The 13467-nt window shown below is 43.2% G+C and overlaps 1 protein-coding gene across 1 annotated transcript in view; it reads left to right on the forward strand.

Moving 5' to 3' along the window:
- Window positions 1-13467, forward strand: part of DYM (dymeclin) — a 167803-nt gene that overhangs the window by 126889 nt on the left and 27447 nt on the right. The window contains exon 16 of the mRNA XM_026039349.1: window positions 9482-9664. Coding sequence (XP_025895134.1) covers window positions 9482-9664 — 183 coding nt within the window. The remainder of the gene's footprint in view (window positions 1-9481; window positions 9665-13467) is intronic.

Consider the following 13467-nt stretch of genomic DNA (forward strand, 5'->3'; position numbering starts at 1 on the left):
ATTTTAGGCTGTGTACCTATGTAGACAGACTTTTAGAATTTATATATTTGTTATTCTCAGTCAAATGCTCGTTTTTAGCATTATTTAATGCTCTGACTTTGTACTTCCCATGATAGCAAGGAAGTTGAGCATGTCATCAGCTTCAGTGATCATGGAAATGGATGTATGGCCCTTACTGGTGTCCCAGACAATATGGTTTAAAAATGAGCTGGGAAGTAATCAAGGCAGCATTTAACCTCCAAGTCACTCCATTCATCTGGTTTACCTGCTATCAGCTCTCAAAAATCTGTTTTTCTCCTCCTCCCTATTTGCTTTTCCTTTAACCTGGGAGAAGTGGGTTGCAATTCCAGTGCTAGTGTTTTTTCAGAGCAATCTTAGACTTGATAGAATAAATGATATCATTACTAGCAGGGATCACTGCTGCAGAGCTGGTAAGCTAAGAGAAAAACAAATGGAAATGTGTCCTTATACCTTTCCAAAGGGTTTGCTTACGCGTCCTTTGGATGCAAATCACTTCAGAAAACCAATAATGCTATTTTGTCCTTTTTAATATGGTAGCTTCCTAATAGCCTTGTTTATCTATCTCCTTGCATTTTCAAAATATTTAATATAATTTAAAGAATTCAGGTAGGTATAGTGTATATATAATATGTAGTATGCATACCAGCTATTCACAGAGAGTTGTATTTCTGAGTTAATTTTCTGATCATGCCCTAAATTATCAAAAATGATTAAAATTGGTAAAATGCTGTCTATAAAGTAACATTATAAAGTAACATATACCTCCTTTTATAAGTTTGGGGATATAATACCATAATCCCGAATCAAGTGTTTTATTATCTAAAACCTGAAATTTTTATCTTGCACTGCTAATATTTAAGAAGTTCAGCCCAAGTTTTCTGCCTGTGCTTTCCCTTTCCAGGTGAACAGCAGTCAGCCTCGTCAACCTTTTCTACTTGTTTGCTTTTAATCAGGCCTAATATTGTCAGGAGGTTTTTTATCACTCACTGGGTAGTGTCACTTCATTGACTTCTAGCACTTCATTTTATCCCTTTTAACTTTTTAAGGGGAGGAAAAACCGGGTCTGGGCAGATGGCACCCATGGGGGATTTTAGACCATCCATTAACCAGCAATTTACCAAATTACTCCTAAGGAGCAAAGATCATGAGCAAATGACTGTTTTCTCTCGCATATTGTATTACATTATTTTTTTAATTACTCGTGGAAAAAAAATGTGCGATGGAGCCTTTCCAGTTCTCTTCTTTGGATTTTATTTTTTTTTCTCAGCCTAGTTTACCTTCGCGGTGATTTTTTCTTGTTGGAGCAAATCAGTGTCCTTCCACTGACAGCTCATCCGCGGAGTGCTGGAGCACCTCTCTGCTTGGTTTTTCTTCTTGTTGTTGTTTGCCTGCTCGCTTGTTTGTTTTTGACATTTCCCTAATTTGTAGTGATTTGAAATGTCTGCTCCGCCAGCTCGCTTTCGTGGACCTCACACAGGAATTTCAAAAAAGCAATTTTTGCCCTAGGGGCAAAAGCATAAAATCATGGAAGCAAAGTAAGCTTGGCTTTACAGGACTTTCTGCGGAGGAGAGGAGGCGTGACTTCTGTTTGCTCCGGGTGGCTTATTTCAGGCAAAACTAGTCAAAGAAAGAACTATTTCTCTGGTTAGATGAGTATAGAAATGTGGAGATTTGGTATTTATTACTGAGGACTCGGGTTCCAGAGTCTCAGTCACAATGTTCCTTTCCCTCAGTCCAATCCAAACGGAGAATGGTCTTTTCAGGAGGACAGAGCTGTTGCAGAGCCAAGCCAGTGCCACTGTTGGTACTAGTGTCACTGTGATTGACACCGTTGGGTTTAAATAGTATTTTTTGCTTTCTTTTTGCACAACGTAATATTTTCGAGCAATCAGCCTAAGCTTATTTCTTATTCCTGATGGAAATAAGGGCTTCTGTACTTCATTTAGCTCAAATATTGCATAGGATAAAGAGAATGGCAACCTATTGTAAGTGGATTTGATATAATAAGGACTGATACGATAAGGATTCTTAAATCTGGACGTCTAATACTAAAACACAAACATCTGAGCTTTTGTTATCAACTGTAGCCTGCTTCAAAAGATGCCAAGTGTTTGTTTTAGGAGGATCATTTGCTTCAGAGTCTTGTGTAGAAGTCATCCTTAAGGAACACACTTCCAGATCTAGAGATTTCATTAAGTAGCACTCACATATTAAATGCAAAGATGTGAAACCTTAGGTGAAAGTTATATAAGACCTGCTATGTAATTTTTAAAAAGAATTAGGAAATGTAGAAGTTCAGCTCATATACCATTAGTTATTACATAATGTTTCCTAACGATTTTACTGGTGACATTTTACAGCTAAGCTGCATTTGTCGTGCTTGGATCAGAAACTTTTTCGCTTGAGTAACATCCCTAAAGTCCTTGAAGTCTACTAAAGGTAGACAGGTTCTGTTAATTAAAAACTATATCATAATGATCTATTTATATGATGGAGTTAAGGTTGCATGTGGAACTTGTCCTTTCCTGTTAAACCAGTCAAGCTAAACAAAATCTTCACATAGCTCTAGGGAATACTACTTAATTTCAGTGAGAAATAGCGAGCCTGTAGAAAGAAGCACGTATCCTTTCAGCCGCAAGAAGACTTCATTAATATTTCAAGCATGATTTGAAGAAAAAACATAGATTCACCAAGTTTCGGCTTCAATTTTCTGAGGATGAGCAATGTCATTAACAACTTCCCTAGCAACAGTTGCCTCCCTGGTTTTGGGGTACCCTATAAAACGATTAGCGTAGCTCTTCTGAATAGTGCTTGCTTTTTGTTGTCCACTGGCGTGTGGCTTGGAAACATCATGTTCTTGAATAGCCCACGTAGCGCCGAGTCCCTGGCTGGTGCCCGTTGGGTTTTCTGAGCACCATGGTGGGTCCCCTTGCATGGGAACTTCCAAGTACACTTAACCCAACCTCTTAAGCCTGACCTTGAGTCATTCCCTAGTCATTTATTTTTCCTAAGGCCACTGGTGTTAAAATCATTCAGGCTTTGCTTTATTTTCTACTTGTGTAAGATTTATCATTTTGCTGCTTTTGAAAATTACCAGGGAATGAGACTTGTTACCCCTTTCCCTTCCCAAGTAGAATTCTGTACCTGAGTTAAATGCCTAAATTTATGGAGTAGGTCAAGGGAAGAGGCTCCCAAGAACAGAGTTTGGAAAAACTGGAGTTCCGAGGTGGGAAGAAATGCCGAAGTGGGGGAACTGCCTGAAATCCTATTCTCTGAAAAATGGAGCACCTTCTGTGGTCTCATAAAAATGCCAGTCTGAATTTCTGTCCTGCACATAGGCACCTTGGTCACCATGCTGGGTCTGGATGACTAGTCTGTCATTCCCTTTCAAACAAAGGAGCCCTGTTTTAAGGGTAAGGAGCTCCATAGTCTTGGCATTCACCATGGAAGTGTGAGGTCTTTGTCACATCTCCCTCATAACCAGACTGGAGGTTTGGCCAAGTGGGGTCACCTTCAGTCCTTCCTGTTCCTGGTGCTAGATTGCCAGAACAGATTCTCTCAAAAAACAAGTGTGGAGGAAAGAATACAGGACTGGAAGCTTGAACACCTGGGTTGGGTACCTGGGTGATTTTGCAGAGCTGGACTCGAATCCACTGTTTGCTTTTGTCCAGTGATTAACTGGGCACCAGTTTTAGCAGAGTCAATTCCATGCAACCTTTAGCTGCACAATGCAGTGTGCAGTGCAGGAGTTAAAACTTGTTTCCCAGTTTTAACAACCTCAACACCAGGTAGAGTGTGGACAATGCAGAGAGAATGAACATCACCAAGAACCATTACAGGAAGAAAGGAGCTTCCATCAGCATCTGGGAGATGTTGACTGAGAGTCCTATGTTATAGGAGGACAGCAGTAAATTAATCCAGTTTGAAATATTTTAGGAGTGGAAGTTGCAAGATAACAAGCTGAATAAAAGATGAGGACAAGGATGTGGCCAGGAGTTGGGTTGTGCGTTAACTTGTAGGTTGCCCAGATAGTGAGCAGTGAGGTTGCATGCCAAGTAAAAGTAAAAACATCTGTGTTCGTAGAATTGTACCTTCTGCACTCAAATACGTGCATGTCCTCCTGAACAGCTCTTCTGTTTTCTTTGTCAGTGGCTACTAAAGTCACCCTGTGACAAACAGGTCTTCAAAACATGGAAGTCGTTGGCATTGCTGCCTGGGCTGCTCTTTGCCTTGGACCAAATGCTCCTGGGCTGTTTTCTCTGGCAGAGGAGGCACGGCCACCACCCAGAGAGGCTGCAGACTTGCTGTTCTTGGAGATACTCAGAAGCTGTGTGGACAGAGTCATGGTAAACATGCTCTAGGTGGCTCTACTTGAACAGGTAGCTGGACTTGACGATCCCCTAGATCCCCAACCTCACGATTCTGCGATGCTGCCGCTAGTGCAGCCTGTTGCAGGAGGAAAATTTTTCACTGTGATACCATCTAGAAGAACGTGTCCCTCTTCGGTGAGGTTGTGTTACCAGCTGGGCCTGGATGACAAGCCGGTGGGGGCACTGACTGCTTGCGTGGTCCTTCCAGAAGGCCATGGCACGGAGTGTCATGACAGTAGGTCTATTTAACAAAATATCTGGCACCAAATTTTGCCCTGATGTGACAGCCCTACTTTCAATCCTAAGGAGGAATTGACAGGCAATTGGGTTAATTTTTAGGTTATATATCCTGCAATTTTTAACTTAATACTTACCTCCCCACAATTAAACATTATGGCCAAAAGTTAGCTGGACTGGACCTGTGACAGCGAGTGCATTACGCTGTTTGCATGCCATAGAGCGGTAAGGTTGCTCTCTCCAAATGACTGGCTTTGAAGTTCATTTGTGCACTGAATATAAGAACAGCCTCCTCATGTGCTTCCTTCTTCCCCTCTCCATCCCCCTGTTTTTCCACCCCGTTGGCAAAGCGAGTTTATTTTGTTGAAGGTTTTCTTTTCTGCTGAAAACGCAGGAAATTCAGACAGCTCTCTTGGAAGCTTCCCAAAGCTAATACAAACAAGATACATATGCTTCTCCTAAAGCAACTAAAAATAAAGTAAATTATTTGAAACTATTTAACTGTCGAAACTCCCCTCTAAAGAGGAAAGGGAAGTTTACATAATTGTAAGCGTGGATGCGGTTAAATTATGTTATCAAGGTGAAATTCCCTGGAGTGCCAACTTGTTTGCTGCAATAGTGCAGTACACGGGGGTTTCTAAGAGCAGCTTTGCAAGCAGGGGTGGAAGAGAGAAGCACCGAGCATGCAGACCTGCCACTGCTGGAAGCCGTCCCCAGCATCCGTGCAGCTCGCTGGGAAAAAGGGCAATGGAAAATGAGCTGAGGCTGCATCCCTGAGGCTGCACAGTGGGTGCAGCGATGGACCTGGAGCTCCAGTTCACCAAATCTTTCCTCCTCACTCATCCCTCGGGAAAAGAAGAAGGGAATTAGCCATCTGTTTGGGGTTAATTCGGCAGGCTGTGTCTTTTTGATACGCATTAGGTGTGTGCTCTGTGTATCCGTTTGCTTTCCGTTGTTGACAAAGCTGCCTTTCACATCGTGTCATTTCCATGAGCATAATTGATCATGATTGCACATTTTTGTAAAATATGTTCATGAATTCCTATTTTAAGAAGTAGACAAAATCTCGGTGATTTGTGGCATGTGAAGAATTGCAGGGAGGTGTCAAGAGTGAGTGCAGAGAACATAAGAAAGGCCATAATTGAGGCTGCCTGGGCTACCTTCACTCTCACCTTTATGTGGATGCATGGATGGATGGATAGATAGATAGATATACATAAATAGTTCAAATCTCCCTGCCCGGTGCCGGGCTGGAAGGATGGACGTGGCCTCGCACGGAAAGGCAAAGGGAGCAAACGACCTTGAGGGGGCAGTCGGAGCTAGCAGCGAAAGCGCGAGGCCGGAGCCACTCTCACTGCTGGGAAGTTGGAGCTGCTAGGCAGGGATCTGTGTTAAAACTCCTGGATTGCACTATAGGGCTCAAAACAAAATAGACAAAAAAGCATTGAAGTCATTTTTAGCTTGCAACGAAATAACATCATATTACAGTATAACATATAGGCAAGAGATGAGAATTCTATTTGTGCCTGCAGAAAGCTGTAATTATTTGGCTCCTGATTTTGCAGTTGCCATTTAAATATTGGGCTCTGTCACTGCAATTGCTGTGGTTGGTGTTTGTCTGGGAACGCTGGGGTTAATCTGGTTCAGGTGTGAATGGCAAGTGACTTCAGCCGGAGCATTCTTCTCTCAGAAACGTAATGTAGAGCTTATGTCCACCCTTGCATATAAATACCTCTTCATAAGACTGCAACTAAGTGCAATTCTGATTTTTACATGCCTGTTTTGTGTATATAGGAGGAACAAAAAGTAGTGAAGTAATTTTTATCTCATTTTTTCATAGACCAGAGAAGACCTGGGGTACCATTAAGCAAAGTTAACTTGAATAATACATGGAGATGCCTCTTTCTTAGGAATTGTTAACATTTCAAGGCTGGAGCTTTGCCTTCATTCCTGATAGGCCCTTTAAAACCAGCCCTCTATTGCTATAAAAATTAAAATTAATATCAAATTAAATGAAGAGGAAGAGCCCTCACAATGTTGAGACGGCAGTAACTGAAGGACAGGTATGATAAATGAAGGGGGTTTTCAGCAGTGTCGCTTTGAACTGCTCTTGCACAGCAGCACAGAGTGGCATTTTAGTGCTGCATCACTCCTGAAGACTCCAAAATGCTTTGCCAAGCAGCGTGTCAAGCTAATTATTACTTATATTTCAATTAAAAAGAAGGCGGGACTTCGTGTTGGTTGGAGACTGGAGCATGCAGCTCTACCCACAGTTGGACCATTTGCGCCTCCAGCTTGTGCTTCTTGTTAGCGGGTGTGAAACTCATTATTTTTCTCTAGTGAATGTTCCCATTTCTGGGCTTGCCACATTTTCCTCTGCGGCCCCTCTGCTTTTTTTCCATTCTCTTTTCTCTAGCATTGCCTTGTTCACTCCATTTACTTTTGACTAAAAGGGCGCAGACTCCCCCAGATGGTACCTGGGTCTTCTGTATGTGTCCATGCCCAGTTTGGTGCTTTCCTGTGGCTCTTTCTGCTTAAAACTGAAAATATTTTCGGACATTTAACACATTTAATTCCTATCCTGAGAAGGAAACATGCGGTACATAGAATTACCTACAGTAAAATTAGTACTCTGCCGCATCCTCTTGCCTTTTGTTGGCCGGATCTCCATCGCAGAAATTGGGTACCAAGTCTTTAATTTTCCACTTTTATTTTTTTAATGATGAGTTTGGTCATTTCTACAGACATAATCAGAAAGACAAAAAAACTGACCTTGAGTGATGTTCATCAGGATTAGCATCAGCATTAAATAGGTGATATTTTGCAAAGGAAGACTGTGATAAATTAAAATGGGCAAGGCATGTGCAACTTGTCATTTATTGGCAATAGGAATACATTATCACTTCTACCTAATCTCTTATTTGAAAATGCTATTTCATCACACCTTTGCCCCAAAGTCAGTGTCTTGCCGCCCCCCATGTCTTGCAAAAGCCAAATCCAGTCCAGAAAATTATTAATCGCTGCTGTGGTTGATGTTGCTGCCTCCGTCATACACGTTCTGGGTTGCAGCTGCGTTCAACCGGTCTGAAAGATATTACCGAAGTGATAAAAGTCTTGTCTTTTAGCTGCAAAATGTTTTTGTAACCTTATTTATATGTGCCTTGACGCCGTGCCTCGATGCAGAGGGGCCGTTGCGGGATGCTGGGGATGCAGAGCCCCAGAAACGCCGGTGTTATCAGCGCTTACGGCATCCCTCCATTGTCTCATCCGGGCGCTGGCCTTGGCTTTCTGTTTGTTTGTTCCTGTTTTGAGAAGTTTTAAGCTTTTAAGAATGCTTTTAATCGCTAATTATAGGCGCGCACAGCTCTGCAGATAATATATATGCAATGCTGGGATTTAGTCCCGCGTTGCACTCTTTTGTAGAGTTAATTCCTTGTATAAAAGCTATTTGTAGCATGCTCAGCTGTAGGTAAAAAGCTGCTCTATAGCTACCTGCTTTCATGGCTGGGATTCCAGGTTCTTCATCTGGAGCTGCTGCTGGAAAGCAGAGCCAGGCAGTTGGTTCTGGCCACCAGGTTACAATGTGGTTTGTAAGACTTTCTCTGCAAACTCTCTCTATTCCCCTATTTTAAGGTGAAAAAATAGTTTTTGAAAAGCTGTCGTGTGGCTCTGCATTTCTGATACCCAAAAGTGGATGGGGTTTTGCAGTTTCCTTACGGTCATGGTCGTTACCTGGCCAAAATAAAGCTGGGGAGAACAGCAAGCATCCATGTCACCTTAGGATCTCTTTTTGGATGCTTGTGTGGAGCCTACAGCAGCTGAAGAGCTTTTCAGAAGCCACCTTAATCAGAAGCCACCATACTCAGAAGCAAGCCCAACTCGGTAGGCAAGTACTGCTCTGCAAACGTGTTAGCCAGGTTGGAATTTTTCCCTGGATTCCCGATGAAGCAGTTACACATCCTGTATTTTTGTATCATTTGCATTGCGTTGTGTCCAACTGTGAGGCTCTTCTGTGCCACGTCACCAGGGAGACTGCAGGTAGAGGACCTGCCCCTGTCTCGAGTATAGGGATCGAGTCCATCAGAAGACTCCGATGCCACTGGCAGGTTAAGCGAGCGGTTTTGTAAGGGGTTCTGCCAATGTGGTTAGCTAACAGCAAAGGTAATCAGATGGTTGAGGCAGTTTAAGAAAAAAATTAAAAAGAAAAAAGAGATCTTCACATTGAGAAGAAAATCCGTAACGTGCCAGCCTTGTCATCAACTACTTGAGTGCCTTGTGAGAGCTCAGAACATGACTGCTTTGTAGGCTTCTTTGTAGACCACTTTGTTCAGTTTGTACCAGCTAGAAAAACTAGGGAGGATTCTCCTTGTTCTCACATTGCAGTTTTTTATGTGTGAGCGATCTAGCGATATGAGCAAAGTAGATTTGACTTCTTTTTTCCTATGCCTTATGGGGGGACCTCTCACCAAATCCTCCAACAAGGGCTGAGCTGAATATGTAGTAAATTAAACATGGCCCAAACTGCTTTTACTTAGCACAGGAAGGACTGACAGACTAAATTCACGTACCCCATAGTGAGTTTGACTGCCTACAATATATTAGTGCTCTTTTGGACAAGAAGATGGCTCCTGTTGAGAGACTCGAGCTAAGAGCTAAATGTCTGCTTTACATTCTGGTACTTGCAGGAGTAAACACAGCTCTTCCCAGACATCCAGGAACGCCAGATTCGTTCACCGTTGAGACATTAGCCAGCTAATAGCTCCATTAGTAATAATTACCTGCGCCCCATCTTGATTACCTAATATATTTTACAATGGAAAAGGGCACGCTCACCTTTTCTTCCTTTCTTAAAGGCGCAGGACCTGAACGTGATCGAGGAGGTCATCCGAATGATGCTGGAGATCATCAACTCCTGCTTGACCAATTCCCTGCACCACAACCCGAACCTGGTGTACGCGCTGCTTTACAAGCGGGAGCTGTTCGAGCAGTTTCGAACTCACCCTTCCTTCCAGGACATCATGCAAAATATAGATCTGGTAAGTAATAGTTATTTAAAGGGTGCTTATACTTTGTTGTGCATCCTATCAAGAGGTGCAAAACATTCACTGTCCCTTAGCAGTTTCTTTTAGAAATTACTAAAATGTTGAGTTTCCCTCCCCTGTTTTCTGGGCTGTAACTGAGATTTACTGTGGGAAACATCCTTCCTCGGCAGACCCAGGGAATTTGGGAAGGAATTCCCAATCTGTGGCAAATCTTTCATGTGCCTAAGGAAGGACAGTGTCTACTTTAAATTTCTTCTTGTAGAAGAGTACCTCTCTGGACAGAAAAAGCAGGATTTCATCATCAAGTTGTCTTTTCTCTTATTCCATTCTTTACACTGAATAAACGATTATGAGAGACTTTCTTAAACAGCTCAGAGCAGACATGCAAGTGCCTCATTCTCTGGGTTGTCCTTGATTTTTTTAAGTTACTTTCATTTCTGAAGTATCCACAGTTGTCTGTAAGCTTTCTGGGAAGGTAGAAATTTTAGCAGGAAACAAAAAGAAATCACTGTGGGTCAGAACCTGCTGTTGGTGTAACTCTTCACTGACAGCATGTTAGAAGGTGGCTTTTGAAAACAGTTACTGAGTAATTTCTGCACCATCTAATATCAGCTTTAATACTTATATTGAGAAAGCAAGTGATGATTCCTGCTAGAAAATAACAGATTTGAAGTGTAATGAGCATTTCTCTCTCTTCTAGTCGGTACTTGCAGAGCTGAGCAATACTTGAGGTCATGCCGTGACCACTGGATGCAAGATATGGGAAGCATGAGCTGAACGGGCTGCTAAATTTCTTGCTGCAGTGTTTATTCCATGAGAATACAGATCTACAGAGGTTTTCTGTTTCTTTTGGCCTCTACGTTCAAATAGTGGAGAGGATTGACAGTTTTCTGATGCCCCATAAGGGGAAGTAACTTGTACTCTTGACATTAACATTTGATTTCAATCCTGTTTGTCCTTGGCCCTTCCTCTTCTGTTCTCACTTCATCTTTTCTGGTCCTGCAAGAACTTGGAGCTTGGAGGATTCCAGCTCAGAGCTCCCAGGCTGTTGGCAGCTGCCGAGTACAGGCATTAGACACTGCCTGCATGGTTGGGACGAGTTATCTTCACGTTGCGTAAAGAGGGAACGTGGCGCAGTCCAGATGACCGCATCCTTTGTTCCCATCTGAGACAGGGAACTTTTCAACTTCCCTGATCCAAACTGAGGGAAACCAGTGGTGACTGGGGCCTCCTGCCTGACAGTCCCACGCCTTCCCAAGAAGGCAGCGTGTCCTTTCCTTTGGAGCGGTTAAATGGAGCTTTTCCTCAACAATTGAAACAGTTCCTCTCCACAGCTACTTAATATTGGGTTACAGCATAATGTCAGTTACATTCTGAAACTATTTAAAGCTTTCCAAGGGAGAATTTTGAATTTTAAAATAGCTCCTTTGTTAGAGAAGTGAGGATGTCAAAAAAAAATTATTTTTTTTCTAAAATGTACCTGTCACCAGCTGGCAAGTGGTGAGAGCTGTCAGGCTTGCGGATCTGAATAAAAGATGAGATTCAACTGACTCCTCTGCTACCCTGTCACGTCCTGCAGTTCATGCATGCTGTCAGCACTGCCACCTTCCTGCACAGAACCAGCCATTCACCCTCGTGGCCCCCACAGGACATTGTGAATTGTACAGATGTGCTCCAAGAAAGGGTCAAAAGCTCACGGAGAAAGAAAAAATCCCTTAAAGATTGCAAAGCACAAAAATGTGGCTCCACTGTTGGCTCGAGAAATTCCTAAATTGCATGTTGCTGGAAGCTGCGAGGTTATACTTACTCCTGGGGAAGATTTTGCTATTCTTGACCTCCTCTTACATCTTTCTTTAAACATCCAGCACGGCCCAGGGTCAGCAGTTGGGTGGGAAGGTGGCCAGGCTCTTGGTGTGACCAAGCTGGCGGTTCGAAGGGGGCTGGATCAGCCAGCTCCCCATGCAGCGGGGACCTCAGTTGGCATTGAGTACAGTGTGCTCAATGTAAAGCTGTGAAGTTGCCTCTCTGGCCCAGGGATGGTCCCAGAGCTTGTAGCTTGTAGGTAGATGGTTGCCACCTTGGGTCGTGGGTGGGAGGAGAAGCCACCTTTGTGAAGCACCTCTGCCCAGCTCTGTGCTGCAGAGCCCGTCCATCATTACCTTTTGCTGCTTGTTGTCCATCTGAGAACATTTGGATTGTCTCCATCCTCGAGTGGAAATGTGAGCGTGATTTTGGTCATCGGATGCCGCTGGGCTAACCCAGCTGCAGAAACCCTGTGTATCCCTCTGTGATCTACTGGGGTCCCTCTACTGCGCTGGCAGCATCAAACCTTGTAGGTGGAAGCCTTCAGCAAAATACTTCTCAATACTGGGCATAAAAATATCTAACCCTAAACTGTAGTCCAGATTTGTATTTCATATGGGGATACTAACATATAGTATGCTAATAGCCTCTGTTAAAGATAGCTGACTGAAATGTGGGATATGTGCAATCTGTAATGATTTTGTGACATTAAAAACTTGCCATGTTGCTTTGTCAGGAACACACAAAGTAGATATGACATATCTTTAGGCTTTTTTATTTTTTTTTAACTCTGTTGCATATGATGTTCTCATAAGCCAAATAGGGAAGCCTAGAAGAGGTAAAAATACCAAAAGGTGGATGTCAAATTGGTTGGAAAATGTAGGGAGAAAATAGTAACTAGTAGTTAACGGTGCCAGTGGCAACATGCATCTGCTGGAGTGGTGCGTGGGCACCAAAACGCAGCACAACCCCGAGGTGCCCCTCCAGCCTGCCCGGGCGAGGGATGTGCTGGCCAAAGAGCTCAGCTTTGGGGCACCACGCAGAAAACTGGCGGCCAGCAGCGTGATTTTGGGGGAATATAGAGCTGTAGAAAACCTACAAGGACAAGTAGACTCGGTGCTGATGAACTGAAGGGAGACTGAGGACGATGTGATGTTCTGCTCTTCATGCTTGTGGCCTGCAGGACAAGTGACTGGTGTAAAATGCGGTAAGGAGGATCCGCAGACAGGTTTAGCTAAAACCTTTCTCCTGTTAGTAATAATGTTTAAGGGTCATCGCTAGCTCGACTGTTACTTCCACTGAAAGCCACTTACATCATCGGCCTCTTGGTTTTTATAAATAAGCTAAAAATCGCCATTGCCAGCTGATTGAAAACATATGGGTGCAGCTAATGCTGTGCAGAAGAAACCGAAATCAAAATGCCTTCTGTTTTCTATTAATTTACTTTTCATTTCGGAAAGTCATCTGAAGAGGATAGCGGGCATCTTGTTTAGCTGAATAGGAGCTGCTTCCCCTGGATGCCGAACAAAGAGGAACGCTGTCGTTCCCGCGCTGGCCGGGTACGGAAATGTCTCAGCTGTAAACTATCTGTGTGCCTCTGTTTCAGAGGTGGTCTGTAATTTGGTCACTAATCTCAGATGTGTCAGGAATTTGGCAGAAACTCCTCACTGGTAATTACTCGAGATGAATGTGTTTCGTGACCATGATGAGAACTCGTTGGCTTTCATTACTTTCATATTTCCTAAGACCTCTATGAGGCCGCGGTAGATACGGTGTCGTTCGGCAGGCTCAACGAGGAGCTGGGAGAATTTTGTTTGCAAAACAGTCTGATAGAAAGCAGGAGGTCGGGAGCAATAGTTGAACGATTTAAAGGATCAAATTCATGCAGTTTTCTATGAAGAATTTAATTCTCCAAAGATATTTCCTTGCTGGTTTTTAAAGTCAGTGGCTTTGCCCTGGCTCGGCAGTAGCAACTTTTGCTTCAAGCCCTGCTG

Source organism: Nothoprocta perdicaria, unplaced genomic scaffold, assembly GCF_003342845.1.
Source record: "Nothoprocta perdicaria isolate Ctin4 unplaced genomic scaffold, notPer1 scaffold_10, whole genome shotgun sequence".
NCBI classification, from domain to species: Eukaryota; Metazoa; Chordata; class Aves; order Tinamiformes; family Tinamidae; genus Nothoprocta; species Nothoprocta perdicaria.